This window comes from Astyanax mexicanus, chromosome 19 (assembly GCF_023375975.1).
Source record: "Astyanax mexicanus isolate ESR-SI-001 chromosome 19, AstMex3_surface, whole genome shotgun sequence".
NCBI lineage: Eukaryota > Metazoa > Chordata > Actinopteri > Characiformes > Acestrorhamphidae > Astyanax > Astyanax mexicanus.
The window spans coordinates 37,373,797-37,393,846 of record NC_064426.1 but is presented as its reverse complement, the minus strand read 5'-3'; the positions used below and the strand labels follow the sequence as shown (position 1 = coordinate 37,393,846).

The window sequence follows — 20,050 nt, the reverse complement described above, 5'->3', positions numbered from 1 at the left end:
TGCTTTGTGATGAGAAAGGTAGTGAATTATTAAGCTGTAAAAGAAAGAAAGAGACATGCGGATGGATTAACCCCTTAACAGGCCAGGATTTTTGTCAATTGTCTGCCTGACATTACACCAATTAAATCTTGAGGATTTCTATTCAAGCATTACATAAAAAGCTTTCATGTTTGATAAGAAATATTACTGAAAATCATATAAAATAATTAAGTAAATCTGCTGATGTCAAAATATAATAAATGAATAAAATCATAAAATTAGCTCTTTACTGAACTTCATTTTAAAATCAATATTTTCCTGAATACAAATCAAACACTTCATGTTCTCCAAACCTTTTGTTTTGTTATGTTTGTCTAGTTTTTACGTCTATTTTCAAACCTGCAGAATTTGGATTGATTCCTGATTGATTACTAATCTGGAATTATTAAGCGGAGTAGAGAGAAAGTGAACAGGCAGCTTCTCTAAGCGTCCTGTAGGAGATTTCAAACCCTCAAATTTTCAGTATGTAAAAAAAAACAAAAAGTTATTTTACTGCCGAAAAATAGGGTTTTGTTTCACCTACACCTGTAGCCTGCATACTGGACGTACTGGGCATGTTAAGGGGTTTTAAAGCACTGAACTGGTGTTTCTGCTGCAGCCGGTGTGCTGTTTACACTGCGCTCGATGAGGGATGAAGTCGTTAATCTGGGAAATAAAGCAGGAGGAATTCTGCACTGCCACTGGAGACGGATTCGGTTCTGACCCGCTCTGTTTCCTTCTTTCATTCCCCAGCGCTTATCCCAATGCTCTGCCCTTCACTAACGGGTCTGTGCAGACGGGTCTGCGGGAATTAAAGCCGGTTTTCTCCTGAGCTCCGCTGGCACCGCCGCCACGTTCTCTATCCAATGAAAGCGCGGCGAGATGGTCGGCTGCCTCCAACAATAAATACGGCCGGTCCCCTGACCCATGTCACGAGAGAAGGCTCTGTCACCTGAGGAGAGCGCGGCAATCAGGCTGTTTAGCTTTTATACTCCCACCTCATTCAGAGGCCAAACAAATGAACACGTGCGCCTGGAACCTGTCAGGGTCTCGTTAAGCTCCTCCCACTTTCACTGTGAGTTCAATCCATGGACTGTATAGAAAACTAAAGTCGTGTCGTCATTTTGTAGTCGGCGCCCATATTTGGGGTTCCGTTTCTAAGTGGTTCAAGTAAATAGGGAATTTGAACGGACCTTTCAAAAACTGGCCTTGGTCACATTCTGTCACATTCTGTGGTAAATAAATATGTTCAGAACCCTGTACGTTTTATTCTGTGCTAACATCTTTTAAGGGGAGTAATTAGAAAAATGCTAACTTTAAGCTAATGCTTAACTGATGTCACAGCACAGTGGCTGGAAATGACCCCGGACTCGATTCTGCAGTACACCAGTAAACTCCGGTCATATTGCATTTTGGATTCTTCTTCTTCTTCATTACACAGTGGTTGGTCCCACGTAGCTTGTTTTAACATGGTAAATGTGTAGACTATAGTCCAGTATAGTCACCTTGAAATGGCAAAAGCGCTAGTGCGGTTAGTGGCTAATGCTAATGCTGCTCCAACAGTGCTAGCAGTGGTAGCTGTGAACAGGGTGATCGTGATTAGCGGCTAATGCTTATGCTACTCCAACCAAACTGAAACTCTTGTATAACGCTGCGCTTCAGCTGAAAGGTTTCACTGCTCCTTAATACCGGACTGGTAAAATTCATACATAAGGATTACACTGGATTAAAAGGCGCACTGACGATTTTTGGGAAAATCAAAGAAATGTAAGTGTGCCTTATAGTGCAAATATTATTTATGCAACACAAGGGGTGAAGTATATCCAAACAAAGTAAGAGCACATTGTTGCTTCAAGCTGCAATAAAGCAGTAAAGGCACTGGGTGGTGATAGAGTGTAGCTAACTAAGTAAAGCTAATCTAAGTAAACAAAACTGTAATGAAAATATATTTTTTAATGAAAATATTTTCTTTTAAAGTCAAACAAATGCTGGATGTAAATCTACACCGATTTCTCTCCTGAAAACGTAACCACTTATTTGAGTAAGTAAAATGCTTCTGTTTATTTACAGTAAGCTTAGATTCTCGTATTTCTCCAGCACTAAGGCTGGAGCATTAGCATTAGCAGCTAACTGCTAATGAGGATCCCTGAGTGCTCCAGTAAGTGAAGGATGATATTAGCTAGCACTTCATCCCATGTATCTTGTTTTAACACAATAAATGCGCAGACTACAGTCCAGTACGCTTGCCTCTGAACGGCAAAAGAGCTAGCCTGGTTAGTGGCTAATGCTAATGTGACTCCAGTCCTGGTGCTGCATTTAAAATTCATACAAGGCGCACTGTTGTGCAAAAAATTTGGTAGGTAATATTTTTACGCAACACATGAGGTAAACTCCACCCAAAACAAAGTGAGAGCAAATTATTGCTTCAAACTGCAACAAAGCAGTTAAGGAGAATCAACACTAAGAGATTTCTAAACTGCAAAAGATTACCCCTGAACTCTGAAAGTTGTAGTCTCCAGATTACCCATGTTATACGTGTGGAAGCTACGTAGTAAGCTGGTTAGATCGAGAGAGGGAATCCTGGCTCCAGGCCTATCCATTCTTCCCCCTGCCCTCCTAGCGTCCCAAATATAGCCTGAGTAAATGTTTTGGCTGGCAGGAGCGAGTCGACGTCGCTGAAAACCATTCGTAACCTTCCTATGAATCAGCAGCATTCCTCCGGTGAGAATACAAACGTGATGACAGTGAAGCATGGCGCCGTGGTCGCCATCCATAACGCCTCGGCTCCAGGCTCGGACGCTCTGCTGCAGAACGACCCTGACGAGCCACCCTGGTGATCGGCAGCGCGCCCACATATATCAATTATACTGAATTCTATTAGCCTGTTCACTCGGTCTGAGGCTAATTAGCCGGCGTGAGCTGGGAGGAGGGAGCGAGGGAATGGGAAGCTTCAGGCCTTGGGAAGACTGGGAGGGGGTGGAGTTTCTTGGTGGAGGGTGGAGGGGAGGCAGCAGAATGGCAGTTAGAAGAAGGGTACTGGTGGAATGACATGGTGGAATCCAACTCAGAGCCAACTGGAATGCAAACATGACGGTGGTTAAAAACCACACTGTGGTTTGTTCTAGACCTCTTCAGCAGCTGTGCTCACTATAAAGTATGGGATGGCTCTAAAGGGCAAATGGTAAATAGGTCTGTAGTGTGGATTCTTTGACAATAGACTAGAACAATAGTTAATTGGAGTTTTTTTTTATTTTGGCTAAGTGTACTAGGAATCAATCAATCAATCAATCAAGTAATCAATCAATACTAACTTGTATTTGCCAATTAACCCACTACCTAACCAATCACTACGACCCCACAACACTCTAAAAGTATGTAGACACCTGGGGTTTTTTTCACAATGTTTCGGAGACAAAGTTTTTTTAGTTGCCATGGGGTAGAACTTTTTGGCAAGGGTGCCAAATTTGGCACAACACCTGTTTTTTTATTTTTTTATTTGCAGAGACAATTTTTTTTTGGTTCCCATGGGATTCTAGTTTTTGGCAAGGGTGCTAAATTTGGCATATTTTTTTTTTCAAAGACAAAGTTTTTTCGGTTCCCATGGGGTAGTACCTTTTGGAATGGGTGACAAATTTGGCACGACACCTGTTTTTTTTTTATTTTACGTAGAAGTTTTTTCGGTTCCTATGGGGTAGCACTTTTTGGCAGGGGTGCCAAATTTGGCACGACACCTGTTTTTTTTTTTCAAAAAAATTTCGGAGTCGAAGTTTTTTCGGTTCCTATGAGGTAGCACTTTTTGGCAGGGGTGCCAAATTTTGCACAACACCTGTTTTTTTTTTTTTTTAATTTGGGGACAACGTTTTTTCACTTCCCATTAGGTAGCACTTTTTGGCAGGGGTGCCAAATTTTGCACGACACCTGTTTTTTTTTGTTTTGTTTTGTTCTTTCAAAAAAAAAAATGGGGACAACGTTTTTTCAGTTCTCATTAGGTAGCACTTTTTCGCAGGGGTGCCAAATTTGGCACGACACCTGTTTTTTAAACATTTTACGGAGAAGTTTTTTCGGTTCCCATGGGGTAGCACTTTTTGGCAGGGGTGCCAAATTTGCCACGACACCTGTTTTTTTTTTTAATATAATTTCGGAGTCGAAGTTTTTTCGGTTCCTATGAGGTAGCACTTTTTGGCAGGGGTGCCAAATTTGGCACGACACCTTTTTTTTTTTGTTTTTGTTTTTTTTCAAAAAAAATTTGGGGACAACGTTTTTTCAGTTCCCATTAGGTAGCACTTATTGGCAGGGGTGCCAAATTTGCCACGACACCTATTTTTTCAAATAAATTTTGGAAACTAAGTTTTTTGGGTTTCCATGGGGTACCACTTTTCGGCAGGGGTCCTAAATTTGGTATGACACCCGTTTTTTTTTATTTTTCGGAGACAACGTTTTTTTCCGGTTCCCATGGGGTAGTACTTTTTGGCAAGGGTGCCATATTTGGTACGACACCTGTTTTTTTTAAGGCATCTTATCCAGACTTACAGTGTGGAGTGAAGAAGGGAAATCTAAACATGTCTTTAGGTTTCATGGGTTAAGTTTCAGTATATTACAGGTATTTTCCCCATAAATGGCCTTTTTTACATTGAGCGCACACTGACGATCCAATTAGGACGCATTGGATACTCAATAAAAATAGTTCTTTCCCTCGCAAACGACCCAATTATCTCAGCTGTCGCAACTGAAATTAGACCAATAAATACGAAATACCTCATTACATGCATGCGGATCCTCAGGCTCAGCCTGCTAATGCAGCGCAGTGTGAGGAATTACGGCCTTGTTCAGGGACGGATTGTTAACATCTACTTTTGTCCTGAATTCCATGGCAGCCGCTCCGCTCTCCTTGGCCTCGGCCGGCTTTTTTCGAGGGAACTCCTTTTACGCTCGCGCTGTCTCGTTCCACTCTCAGGCAGCTCATTCTCATTACACTCCTCCAAGCTAAGCAAATAAAGGCAAATAAAAAGAATAGGGAGCTCGCTCGCTCGGGACCACCGATATTATGACCCTGCTCTGCTTTAATGATGGGAGTTCACCTTCCAAGTGCTTTTCTAAAAGCTTCGAGAGAAAAAAAATGAGATGTTGGCTTTAAATTTATAGATGAGAAAAGGCCAGAGGTTAATCTCGGGCTAACTAAAGGTTGATTATATTTATCTAAGCTGTTTTGGATTATTTATTGGTGTCCATATGCTTTGAGTATAATGAAGCTCTAAAAAAGGAATTAATTTAATGTATGTTTGAATTTAAATTGCCTGATTAAAGCAACATTTTCTGTACTGTCTGTACTAAGTCATAGTCATATGTAGTTTATACTAAGCTTAATAATACAGACGTATGCATGCTTTGACAATATACAGTAACATACAATAACATATACAGCTTTGGAAAAGTATAGAAAAAAATAAGAGACCACTTAAAAATGATGAGTTTCTTTGATTTTACTAAATTGAAAACCTCTGGAATATAATCAAGAGGAAGATGGATGATCACAAGCCATCAAACCAAACTGAACTGCTTGAATTTTTGCACCAGGAGTAAAGGCATAAAGTTATCCAAAAGCAGTGTGTAAGACTGGTGGAGGAGAACATAATGCCAAGTTGCATGAAAACTGTGATTAAAAACCAGGGTTATTCCACCAAATATTGATTTCTGAACTTTTAAAACTTTATGAATATGAACTTGTTTTCTTTGCATTATTTGAGGACTGAAAGCTCTGCATCTTTTTTGTTATTTCAGACATTTCTTATTGTCTGCACATAAATGCTCTAAAAGACAATATTTTTATTTGGAATTTGGGAGATATGTTGTCTGTAGTTTATAGAATAAAACAACAATGTTCATTTTACTCAAACATAAACCTATAAATAGCAAAATCAGAGAAACTGATTCAGAAACTGATTTATATATATATATATATATATTTTTTTTTTTATTATTTTTTTTTTTTGTACACAGCATAGAAATCAATATTTGAAAAAGGTACAAAACCCACACACAATCACAATACACTAGAAATGTATTTGCAAAATTCAAATGTTGGCTTTGTTAAGCAATACACATTTACTGTCCTTATAAATAGCTTTACGTAACGTTCTCACTATTTAACAATCATTTTGCTATAGTTAATGAGGCAGTTTCAAGGACAGGGATTAAGCCTAGTCATAAACATTGTTTTTCAAAATGATGCTCATGTTTAGGATTCTTACATCAAACAGTGCAGAATTAATGAGAGGCTTCTAATTGGTTAACATTATTCTAAACCCCCAGAAACAGAAGGAGCTCAACATTTCCTTACAGGAAAGTGGATTTCCTCCAATCTCAACACACTCTGTGCTGTGCATGTGTCCATATGTGTGTCCATATGTTGTGTACACCGTTTGGGAATTTGTGCATGACTATCCATAATCTCACACTTTGCTTGCATTTGGATGCATTAAATAAAATTCCCCAGTGAATACAAAACTCTGAGCGAAGTCCAGGTGGGTAATAGTTAAACAGGTGGGCACAGATGTTTAAGCTGGACTGCAAATGCTTTTCTAAGCAGAATTCAACTCTGCAGTCAATTTACCATTCTTTCCTTCTGAAAAGGATGCTACTTAAAGCTAATATAGGAGAGATCTTTTTATTATCTTTTTTTTACTTTTTTTGCCTTTTTTTACATTTCACTCGTGTAAATTTAATGAAAAGAAGTGTTACTGTGTCAATAAATGTTCTGTATCAGTTTAATCAGTTTCTACTGCTTCACTGCTTTGCTGCTTTACTACTGGTAATATAGTACCTTTGTATGGGGTAGTATAAGAGAGTATAGGGTAGTATATGGTAATACAGGGTAGTATAGTATCTTTGCAGGTGTGTCTGGGGGAGATGGCCTTGGCCATATCTCTGTAGTATATGGTAGTATAGGGTAATATAGGTAAATATAGTAAATAATATAGTACCTTTGCAGGCACGCCTGTGGGTAATGGCCTTGATCATGTCTCTATAATTTGGGTTGTATAAGGGACCATAGTATTGGGTAGTATAAGGTAATATATGGTAGTATAGGGTAATATAGTACCTTTGCAGGCGCGTCTGTGGGAGATGGCCTTGGTCATGTCTTTGTAGTATAGGGTAGTATGTGGTTGTATATGGTAGCTTGGTGTAATATATGGTAGTATAAGGTAATATAGGGTAGTATATGGTAGTATAGGGTAGTTTAGGGTAATATAAGGTAGTATAGTACCTTTGAAGGCGCGTCTGTGGGAGATTGCCTTGGTCATGTCTCTGTAGTATATGGTAGTATATGGTAGTATATGGTTGTATATGGTAGTATAAGGTAGTATAGGGTAGTTTAGGGTAGTATAGGGTAGTATAGGGTAATATAGTACCCTTGCAGGTGCGTCTGTGGGGGATGGCCTTGGTCATGTCTCTGTAGTATGGGGTAGTATGTGGTTGTATATAGTAGCTTAGTGTAGTATATGGTAGTATAGGGTAATAAAGGGTAGTATAGGGTAATATAGTACCTTTGCAGGCACGTCTGTGGGAGATGGCCTTGGTCATGTCTCTGTAGTATATGGTAGTATAAGGTAGTATAAGGTAATATAGGGTAGTAAAGGGTAATATAGGGTAGTATAGGGTAATATAGTACCTTTGCAGGCTCGTCTGTGGGAGATGGCCTTGGTCATGTCTCTGTAGTATATGATAGTATATGGTAGTATAAGGTAATATAGGGTAGTAAAGGGTAATATAGGGTAGTATAGGGTAATATAGTACCTTTGCAGGCTCGTCTGTGGGAGATGGCCTTGGTCATGTCTCTATAGTAGCCCTCTTTGCAGTAGTGGCAGTGGCGGCCGGCAGTGTTGTGTCTGCAGTTGAGGCACACGCCTCCACTTCGGCGCCCCGACAGTTTATACAGTTCCATGTTGAAGCGGCAGCGGCGGGCGTGCAGGTTACAGTGACAGGCTGAAAGAGAGAGAACAGGAGCAGAGAGAGAGAGAGAGAGATCATGAGTTTTATGTAGCAACTTAAAAAAAGTACTTGAAAAAAACTCTGTGGAGCATTTAGGTGCTCTTATCTGGGGAGCTGCTAACTTGTGGTTTCTGAGGCTGGTAACTCTGATGAACTTATCCTGTACAACAGAGGAAACTCTTGCTCTTCCTGATGAGCGCCAGTTTCATCATAACGTTTTTGATGCTTTTGTGGATACAATTTTTTTTCTTTTTTTCTTTACTTACTTGAGTAGTTCTTGCTTCTCATAATATGGATTAGAACATTACTCAAATGTTCACTATTCACTGTATACCTGTAACTCTACCTCTTCACTACGTTACAACTGATGCTCTCAAACACTTTATTAAGAGACAAGAAATTCGAGTCATTAACTCTGTGTAAAAAAAAACTATTATTGCTGCTATGTCTGACACTGGTACATTAGTACTCAAATAGTATCTGGTCAGTGGTGGTCTTAATAAGGCAGTGTTTTGGGAAAAATATGGTCATCAAAAAGCTATCACTATACAGTTGTTACAATTTTCAATACAGTTGTTACAATATTTTGCAGTATAAATTGTGGTACTGTAAGCAGGGCAATATATTACAGTTTATTAATACCAGTGAAAAAAACACCAACAAACACCAGTGCTTACTCAGAAATTACAGCACCCACAATAAAAGTGAAACATTCTCAGAGTAACCCAGTCAGAAATAAGCAAGGTTTCTCCTGTGTGTACACGCTCTCAGCACAGGGAGGAGAGAGAGTTATAAGAACAGAAGAGATGTTTGATGAGCATCTTGAGAACGCTGTGTTATTCTAATGACATCACTGGATCTCCGGGCCTACATCCATTCCAGTAATTCATTAAAATACAATAGATTAACAAAACCTCTGCCAGGAGACTGGAGGACCTCTCTCTCTCTTTTTCTTTCATTTTCTCTGTCTTTCTTTTACTATTACAAGCTCTCAGGTTTCTGAGATGAAACTGAGCATTTCCCCAGTTAAACCTTATAAACCCTCAATGAGAGTTTCTCAATCTACTAACTTCTAATACGTCTAAAGTACAATATTAACTACATCTTGTTTGTTCTGGACTTTTTCAGACCTTTCCATTTTGAACTTTTAGTTTCTTAAAATCTCTTTTATTTAATAGCAGGCAGTAGGAACCATGGATATTTCATGTTTTCCAAGCAATACTGTCCTGAGTAAACCTTTTAAACCTTTACTGTGCAAAACAGTAGAGTAGCCTTTTTTGGTAAACCATGTCCAGAAGCAGCATCACCTGTTTTTTGGCTCAGAGGAATCTGGATGGACCATCTCACAGTAGAGTTGCTTACTTTGTCTAGGAGAATTCCATACAGACTTCCAGCAACATGTGCTGCATATTTTCCAGGGTTTTCCGTGCATTTTTCAATAAGTCAATGCAAAACCACATGCTGCAACTATTTAAAAACGCATGGCTGTTTAAGACAAGGGTATGGATACCAGACTGGCACAGAAAATGTGTTTAAAATGGAAAAATGCAGCAATTACTACTAAATAACTTGATATATTTGGTGCCAAAATACATTTTGAGTGTATGGTGAAGGAATGGAAACATTAAAAATTAGAAAATGCTTTATCATTCCATCTTTTTTGGGGGGATGTACAGTCCTAGAAGCAGGCCTAAAATGTAGGAATGTATTTCATAACTTTTTATAATTTGGGGGAATGTACTTGTCTACTATGGAGAGGAATTAGCAAAAAACTATTAAAAATGTACTTTTTCAAAACCAAATGCTGATTTTGTGTCAGAATTGCACACACAAACCAAATCACGATGCACAGGATTGCATTTCGTCTAGGAGCAGCGCAATATTCCTGCCCAAATGAATGAATGAAGTTACACTAATATAGAACTTTTCTATCATCACCATCATGTTTTTACACACAATCATTTTATATTTAGCACTCATCCACACACTGGTGAGAAGCAGCAGCCAATAGCGCACAGCGTACTCTTAACCGGAAACAACTGTCCACCTGGAGGCGATCCATATCTGGGCACATTTATACACACACACACACACACAATACATGCCTACAAATTTACACATATACACACCAGATCATTTGAAAGTATTGAATAAAGTATCATATTGAGCTGATTTTCTACATAGACACAGCACGGGGAACATGGAAACTCCACCCAGAATGGGACTTGAACCCAAGACCGCAGTGCTGGGAAACCATCATGCTAACCACTTAAAATGTAATTACTGTCCAATCAGAACACACTACTGAAAATGGGGCGGGGCATTAAAAAAAAAAAAAACATATTGAGCATTTGGTTTTGAAAATGTAAAATTGCACTTCTAAAGAGATCAAGTGCAGTAAAACGTATTGTTATAGTGATTTTGCTTTTATTTTTAGCTCCTATTCTGCATTTTTTGGCTCTAATTTCTTTTCATAGTCTACTGATAACTGGATTTACTTTTTAGTGTATCTTTAGTGTGTATTTTAAGCTTTATTAATATTAATATTATTAAAAATAAAAGATATTATATATCTTTGACATGTTGAAGATGTAACAGAAGGACAGAGCATGAAAAAACAGGCCTGCTTTTTAAGGCTAAAAGAGCAGGAGATAGCGGGAATGTTCCAGACACACAGTTCCCCTCAGAACAGGAGAAAAAGTAAACAGAAGACAGTGACAAAGACCAGCGAAACGGGACACAGCCCACAAACGCTCTGTGTGAGGGAAGCTTTCATCAGCCAGTTTCATTCTGTACAGCACGGCTGACTTTTGTATAGAAGATAATGTAATAATAATGAAAGTAATCAGAATGCATTGTAAGCTTGTTTTAGATTACATGACTGCTTTGTGCGGGAATCAGTAGTTCCTATCAAAATAAGTATTTAAAAGTCTCTGCTTTAAGAATAACTGCTTTGTTTGTTTGAAATTAAATTGATTTCAGATTCTTGTCTGCAGTAGACACTGTTTAGGCCTCGAATTTCAATATACTGACTTTACTGTAGCATCTCCGACACATCCGTCCTGATCCAGGAACAGTGTGCTAGTGTACAGCTTTTGATGAAATGCAATAATATTAATAAAGCAAGCATCCAAATAAAGCTAATGCCTAAACTCTTCTATAGGAAAGCAGTCAAATTTGTCAATTTACTTTTAATTAAAACTTCAGATTTGGTGAAATCACAGAATTAATAGTTTGTGGAGACAATTGTTTTTGAAATCCAATATTTTGCCAAAAGTATCTGGACACAATTCTATAATTTCCCAATTTTTGCATTACGTTATTTAGTAAATGTTTTCATTTTCGACTTAATTTGACTGTATCACTTTAGTGATTTTTAGACTTAATTATTAACTCCATTTTAATTCTTAAACATAACAATAGTATCCATATGCAGTATACAGAAAGCGTCCAAACAAACCTAATTAGGCCTAAACTCTCCCATAGAAAAGCATTAAAATGTGTCAATTTACTTTCAACTAAAATGTATTTTTAATTTTTTCATAATTTATGTTTTTAGCAACACCTTATAGCAAATAGCAACACATTAGCAACCACACCACACTGCAAAAAACTAAATCTTAGCAAGTGAAATTTTCTAAATTTAAGGCAATACATCTTATTTTCTTCTCTGACTTTTTGTCTTACTCAGCATTTTAAGTGTTAGATTATTTTGCTTATTTTAGGGATGATTATCTTAATCATTCTTACTGAGAATTTGTACCTTATTTTAAGTCATTTGAACTCAAAATAAGACCAATCAAGCAGCAATCAAGTTATTCTGATTCTTGTGTCCAAAAACCGTGACTTTTTGCTTGATTTAGGTGTTACTTTACTCATTTTGAGACGTTGTCATTGCTTTTTGTAAGAAATCTTACTAAGAAAATTTTGCTTACCCCATTGGCAGATTCTTTTGCTTAATATACATATATTTGTCTTAATTTGCATATATTTTGTCTAGTTTATGCCAATTGATTTTTTGCAGTGCACGTAGCAACACCTTAGCAACCTACACTTGCTGTATATCAAGTCACACTGCAATCACACTCAAGAGTTTATCTTTTTGCTGAACCAAACAGTGTATACAGTGTGTGTGTGTGTGTGTGTGTGTGTGTGTGTGTGTTTTCACAATGTTGCCAAATGTTTTTGTAAATATTAGTTTATAACAAATAGAGTTTACCCTGTTGTCTGTTGCTTGGCTGAACCAATCAGTGTATGTATGTGTGTGTGTGTGTGTGTGTTAGCTAAAAGATTCATTAAAGTCAAGTTTGTTTCACATGCTAAAGTTTAGCATTAAAGCATAAGCATTAGCTGCTAACCGTGCTAAGCACTCTCTCTTCTCTTTTCCATTCAGAGGTGAGTATTATTGGCCTGTAGCCTGCTTCTAACCCTGGCTAGCACTGCTGGAGCAGCATTAGCATTACTCATTTACCATGCTAAGAATCTTAACACAGCTCTATTAGCCAAAAGTATTTGCATTCATCTAGCAAAACCTTAGCAGCCACCTAGCAACACCTTAACAGCCAACATATACTGTATATCAAACACTGTGAAACGCAGTAATCACTGTAATCTCATTCATAGTTTACCATGTCGTATTTCACATTGAAAAAAACAACAATCTGTGTGTGTGTGTGTGTGTGTTTAAGTGTGTGTGTGTGCAGGTGTGGTGAAAAAAGGCCCTCATCATGGCTCATTCTCCTCTAATCTCTCCATCTGTGGCCTTTTCACTTTGAGGTTTCTGCTCCAAGATGGAAGTGATAGACAAAAAAAAGAAAAATGAAAAAACAAAAAAAAAACTAGCTACACGACACGGAAACAGCGCTCAAACCCATATAATACACACTGCTGCAGTCCGGCTCACACCTGCCTCACAACACAGGCAGCGGTTAGTCACCACATAGGGGTTACACACACACACACACACACACACACACACACAGGAAGGAGGTGTTAGGCAGCTGTCAAGTTTTTTATCCCCCACACATCTTAAACACTTGGCCCACTCAGCACGTTCACGGCATACCAAAGCCAGGCTTTGAATTTCTCTTCCCTCCTTTTCTTTTTTCTCTTTTTCTTTCTCTCTCTCTTTCTATTTCTCTCTCTTTCTTGTTCTTCGTCTTTCAGTTCACTTCTTCTCAGATATCAGGCCCCATTCTGCTCATTCACACTCTCACAGGAATTGTGTTCGAAAGTGTGCACTGACTAGGATTGTGTCCCATGACTTTTGTCCTGATGTCCTGTGTGCCATGTAATCAAACAAAACACTGTATTGACCTGGGAGTAGTCTAACGTACTGAATGTGGATGTAATTTCTGTAGGCACGGACAATTCTAGCCAGACACTGCACTCTAAGAAATGAAACACTGATATTGTTCTCATTACATAAATGATTATGCTGAAATTACTCTTACTTTTTAAATTTTTACAGTCAAAATAATCAAGTTTCATTGCATTAAAATAATAGTATGAGATTTCAATGCAACACAATACTGCAGATTCAAACCAATGTAACCAACTTACTTTAAACGCACTAGCACTTGAATTGTCCCATTGCGGTTTCCATACCCGCAGTTTCGCACATGCACGGTATTTCTGAGGGGCACAGACGCCATTTTCACCACCCCAAAAGCTTGCGAGAGACCTCCAGGTGTGTCTCGGGTTTCAACGGTAGCCATCCATCATTTATTCGGTAAGTACAAAGTTTTACTTAATAGTGCTTTTAAAACGGTACCTTTGAGACAACAGATAAGTGTTAATTTAGTGTTTTTTTGCTCTCTGCTGTACGTTTTGACGGCATTTAGGGCTCCACACAAAGTCAGTCAGTATGTATTTTTCACGTGCCAAATCGTATCTTGCCAACTGTAAATATTCCAACAACACACCTAGGTTTGCTTGTAATGTCTTTAGTTTTATGTCCATTTCAATTCGTTTAGAACTAATTCTGACTCTAACTGTGTACTTTTTAAGCAGAAAATGTGCAGTAAATATGAGACTAACAGCCGGTGTTCTGTCGGTTTGTGCTACCTTGTCAAACCTTGCTACCCCTGTGTATTTAAATGTAAAAACACCAAAAATTTTTATATTCTCGCAGAAGCAGGCTCTGTATGGTAATTCAGTAAGTCTAAATCGCTGTATCAAAGTATATTTAAAGAAATATAGGTGATAGTTGTTTAATTTATAGCTAATACATATATGTTTTTATATTACATTTTATATAGCATTTTTTACACGGGTTTAAACCTCAATCAAACAATGAGAGTGAGCTCAGATTTGTATGATGCACCTGAAAATACAAACTAACAAAATTATCAGGGGAAACGCTTGAAAACAGTAAAAAAAAGATGAGTTGACGCATGCGCAGTGCCGCTAAGTAGCACGTATCGACGGGTAGCACAACTCGGCAGAACACCGGCTGAATGTCAACACTGTGTCGTTTAAGGTGGAAAAAAAATTACTTAAATATACAGGGTGTGTCAAAAGTCTTTGGACATCCTTTTATTTAGAAACAAAAAGTGGAAATTTCGGCGTGAAACTGTTCCTCGCCCCCCCCGCTGCTTTTTTTTCTCTCGTGATTTGATTTTTTCCGTCGGCTGCTCTCTGCGCGCGAGAGAGATTTTTGCCCGCGCGTTTTCAAAGTTTGGGGGCGGGACATGTGCCGGACCGCTATTGGCTAATAGAACCTGTTGGTTTCGTGACTGCCTGCTCACTTCGAACAGCCTCTCATAGTACAACTAAAATGGTGAGGGCAGAGGAGCCGACAGGAGAGAGAGATGGATAAAACTCTGGTTTATGTCACTTACAGTAATGATTTCATAGTCTTATCACTTCTTATTAGCACGTATTCACTCGTTGCCGCTGCAGCTCGGCAAGATTTTGCTTTAGACTAGAATGCGTTATTTTTGCATAAGGCAACATTTTAAGAATCATATTTTATCATATTTAACTGCTTAAATAGTCTTTATAAAATAATAAATAATTTTTCAGATTAAAATTCTTAAAGGCATAATAAAATCTAAAATTGTTTTACAATAGCAATTTAAATAACCTTGTGAACTTTTCATGTTTGTCTTCCCATGAAATGTTTGTGATCAGTAACTACAAATTGTCTGGATTGCAGGTTTGTCAGCAAGTGTCTTACCTCACTGATGCAAAGCCAGTAGCTCAAATGTAGTTGTAAGTATTCTTTACTTCTTAAAGCAATTATTTTAAGTGCTATAGATTCTTGAGGGATTGTGTAACAATATCTGTTATTTATAAATGATACATTTTGATAGTTTCAATTATTGCAGATCATTGACACATCCAACTCTTGTTTTCAGGCTCTGAATGTGGAGGTGCAAACAGTGTTCTGAAAGTGCATCTACGAGGTACCAATTACTAAAACATTATAAACTGAAGCATGGCCATTATGGTCAGAGACACCCATATCCATGTGCATACTATGAATGCCCATGCTCATTCAAAACATGGAATGCTCTTAAAACTCATTTGAGTCGATTTCATGTTGATACACATCAAAGAAGTGCAGAACTAGTAATATTTACGTGCCTGTTGTGTCCTGGAAGTGAAATACCATCTAGCAGAGAATACTTTTCTCATATCAACAATAATTTGAGGCATTATGAAACAGTAACTTGTATGTTTCAAAATTGTTCTTTTCAAACTAATATTTATGCTACTTTCAAATCCCATAAGAGTAGGAAACATGCTAATTGCACAGTAAAAGACTTTAAAGTTGGATTGGTGAATTGTAGGGATGAAAATGATGAGCATCAGCTATCTGAAGAACATTCAACTGATCTTGGAGAAAGTACTTCTGACTTAGTTTGTCACAATTTGATTGAAGCTAATGAAGAAAATGAGAACTTGCAAGACACAATAACTAAAAAATTAGCATCTGTCCTTTTGAAATTAGAAGTTTTTTCCCATGTATCATGCTCTGCAATTCATTTTTACCTCTACTGCACTGCCTGTCTCTCACAGTGCAACTTTAGACATTTTCAAAAAGCATAACCTACAGGTTAATCAGTCAGTAATTGATGAACTCAGCCTTGCCATTTCTACTAATAATCCATTGATAAAAGCTATAGGTAACGGTGGTCCACTAGCTTCAGCCTTCAAAAGTCAAAAGTCACAGGACACCCTTTTACCTAAATGCTGAGAATTACCTGACAATGCTACTTGAAAGATGATCAAAGATGGCAGTTTCCCCATTTGTTATTTTATTCAGATACGTGTTCAGGTATTTAGATATGTTGTCATTTTCCGTTCGTTTCTGAAACAAAAAGGTGTCCTGTGACTTCTTACTTACCCTGTAGATGTAAAAAATGAACCTAAATCTGGAAGCTTTGGTGCATTTGTAAAGACTTGTTCTAAAACTGTTCTCCCACAGAATCCCAGTATTGAAGTACGACGGGAGTGCATCCTGAAAGCATTGTGCATCTACTTGAATGAAAAGTCTGACGGCCTTATGAAGGAGTACTTGGTAAGTTGCAACTTTATTCAGCTATAGCGAAACTGATACAGAAAATGTATAACTTTTTTTAAACATGCTTGTTACATGTTAATTTAACAAAACTATGTGAATGGCGTATCCTGGAAATTCTTGCTAATTTATAGCCTCAGCAACTTTTTCACTTGTAACTGCATAAGTGCTAGTATTTGCATGTTATGCAAAACTGATTTGGCCAGTAATACAGCGTTACATTTTCCAAAAATAAGAGACAAATGGTTGATGCAATTAATCATCAACCAAAAAGGGCAGCAGATTATACATTAGTGGTACCCCTGTTCTTTAATTTCTTTCTAGCTTGTTGAACTACAATGCTTGGCTGCTGTGTGCCTTTTTAAGGGAGAAGTTTTACAGTCTTTGTAGAGTAGGGCCTTTGTAAACTGAAGATGTTTTAGGTATATACAGTTAGTTGGACAAATGAAGGGGCATTTATTATTGCGTCATGGATGCATAATTAATACTAATATCTATCTATATATATATTTTTTTTGTTTGTTTTGTTTTTTTCAGGATTTTGATCTTGCTTCAGTGAGAGAAGTGGAGAAAATGGTTTTGGGCGTCTACATCATCCGACATGAGGGAGCAGACTCTACAGATGTACCTGAGGATGTTGGCATAGTCATTGAGGGATGCACAGTCCTGCAAGATCTGGGAGATGTGGCAAATGGATGTGCGGTCTTGCTTGGCTTGATCTACTGTTTAAACTTGAGCTATCCCAAGGACCTGCGATACACGTTCGATTTTTTTCAGAAAGTGTTGATGGAACTGGATGGGAGCAAGCTCTCCAATAAAGTGCAGGTCCTCAAAAACAAACTGCTTGAGTAAAATCACGTACAGTAGATACGACTTCTTGGAGTTGGAGGACTTCTTGGACATGGAGTTAGACTTCTGTTGACTCTTGATTAGGCAGAGATATTGTCTTTGGATTTTGGACTAATGATGGACAAAACAATGTGAAACATATTTTGGTTGATTTTGTAATCTGCAATGTTTCAAGTTTTCAGCTGTGATGCATGTTTGAATTTCTTCAGAAAGTGATGGGAGTTGGATGGGAACAAGCTCTCTAAGGTGCAGGTCCTCAAAAGTGAAAATGCAGTAAAATCACCTGCAGTAGTCAAAACTGGGAATGAAGTTAGTCTAGTCTTTGGATTTTGCACTAATGGTGGAAAAAAACAATTGATCTATAGACTTTTTTTTTTCTCAATAATAATTGCTGTTTCAGCTGTAAGCACATGTAACTTTTGTTTTCTGAGCTGGACCCAAAAACAGTTTAAAAAGGACAGCCAATTTTGATATTGTTGAAGCTGTCTCAATGCTAATGTTGTATGGTCAGTTTTATTATTTTTTTTTTTTTTATAATAGTATTGAAAACTGTTACAATAAGCTTTAGGTCTCAGGTCTTCTAATCTGGACATCATGAGTCAGATATTTTATGAGACATAAATGTAGCTTCGAGGTACTTTAGAGTTTTTTCATGTTTGGAAATAAAACAGTTAAAAGGTATTCAACTTTAGTATAAAGAAATTGACAACCCTCTTAAATATGTGCATTGAATAAGTTTATTTATTTATTTTTAATTATTTTTGGACTATTTGTTTTAGTGAAAGTACATTTTCAGTTTGTAAATTTGTGCTTAATTTGTTTATGTATTAAAGAGCAGGTTTTATTTTGTATTTGTTTTTTTACATATTGTCTTTGATTTATAATGGTCTTAATATAATACCTAATGAAATACCTTTCATAACTTTTGACAAAATGTAATGTTTGACAAATTCCTCACTGTTTCTGAACCTGATTGTTTAATAAAGTCAGGTGAACAAATGTGACTTAAGTTGTATTTATTTAACCTACTGCCTTAAATGCAGCAAACCAGGGTTCAGTCATTAAGTGCAATCAACATGAACCTAAAACATTAATATAGCTTATTTACGTTGAGTAAATTGAACTTAATCATGTTAAGTTAAGTCAACCTGTTCTAAGTGAATTCAAGACAACATTGTTACATTAATCCAACATAACTCCATGATGTTGCATTTAATTAAAACAATTTTGTTAGATTTACTTAGAATATGTTGTTGCAATTAATTGAATATTGTTTTCCTGATTTAAGCAACCAAGTTTTGTGGGACCGGTTGACATAACTAGATTAAGTAAATACAGCGTTTCATTTCTTAGAGTGTGCCGGTCACGATCATTACCACCCACTGCACTGTCCACTGTGGGGTGTAATACCTGGTGTTGTTGTTTCAAGACCTCTAAAATCTAAAAGTCCAAACTAAGACCAAGGGCTCTATCTTGCACCCTGTGCAAGGTGCATCATGATGCTCACTGCTATCTCACACCCCACCATCTGTCTATTTTCGCACCTTGCGCCTGCATCGTTTAAATAGCAACACAGGTGCACCACTGACTGAAAACAACCTAGACAAAGGTCAAGAGCCAAACGTTTATTGCTATCTCAGCATACACCCCCACCTGAAACGTACACATGAATACGCAGTATAACAAAACTCAACTCTTACAGCAGAAATAAAGAGAATACTAATTAAATTAACATTGCCTTTTTCGTAAATGAGCTGCTTGTGCACCTTCACAGCGTGAACAAGCAGGTGTGCGCTGTTAAAATATAAATCCGCCAAAGTCAGAGCACACCTGGCACGTAAAAAGGGAATGACAAGTAACACTGATCGGTTTATTTTACGTTATGCCGAAAACACACCCATGATAAATTAAAATAATTAGTACATGCCTTTTGAGCCACACAATGCATACTTTTCACGTCGTTATGATAGCAAAGATGCACTGACACATCCCAAATCAAGCTGTTCAGTTACGGATTGATGGCTCTAAAGATAAATGGCTAATATAGGGACCCAAGACTTTTAGTAGTCAAGACCATTTGAAGACCAATTCAAGACATTTATGATGTATAAATAAATTTTTTTGTAATTCATTGTTCATTCATTATTATTAATAATACAAATACAAGATATATATTTATAAATATGCTTCATCACATATTTTATACAATATACAGCTCTGGAAAAAATTAAGAGACCACTTCAGTTTCTGAATCAGTTTCTCTGATTTTGCTATTAAATGAACATTGTTGTTTTATTCTATAAACTACAGACAACATTTCTCCCAAATTCCCAATAAAAATATTGTCATTTAGAGCATTTATTTGCAGAAAATGAGAAATGGCTGATATAATAAGAAAAATGCAGAGCTTTCAGACCTCAAATAATCTTGGCATGTTCTTCTCCACCAGTCTTACACACTGCTTTTGGATAACTTTAGTTTTTAGTCAGTGTATTGTATTTTATTTACATTAATTAACATTAGCAATGCTCCCTTAAAGTCAGGTTTATTTCACATGCTAAAGTTTTACTGAGCTCTATTTGACTATTACAGTACTATTAATATAATAATTGGCCTCAGTTGATGATTATACAGCGTTATCACTGCAGCTGTCTCCAGCTTCTCGTA

The 20,050-nt window shown here is 37.3% G+C and overlaps 1 protein-coding gene and 1 long non-coding RNA gene across 2 annotated transcripts in view; one reads left to right on the top strand and one right to left on the bottom strand.

Moving 5' to 3' along the window:
- The window catches only part of ntn1b (netrin 1b), a 113,475-nt gene that overhangs the window by 47,731 nt on the left and 45,694 nt on the right, over positions 1–20,050 (bottom strand). The window contains exon 2 of the mRNA XM_022665111.2: positions 7,813–8,001. Coding sequence (XP_022520832.1) covers positions 7,813–8,001 — 189 coding nt within the window. The remainder of the gene's footprint in view (positions 1–7,812; positions 8,002–20,050) is intronic.
- LOC125784407 (uncharacterized) lies at positions 13,400–18,320 on the top strand. The gene is made up of 5 exons (XR_007427200.1): positions 13,400–13,738; positions 15,167–15,222; positions 15,369–15,416; positions 16,442–16,534; positions 17,072–18,320. It is a non-coding gene; the product is annotated as an uncharacterized LOC125784407 (long non-coding RNA).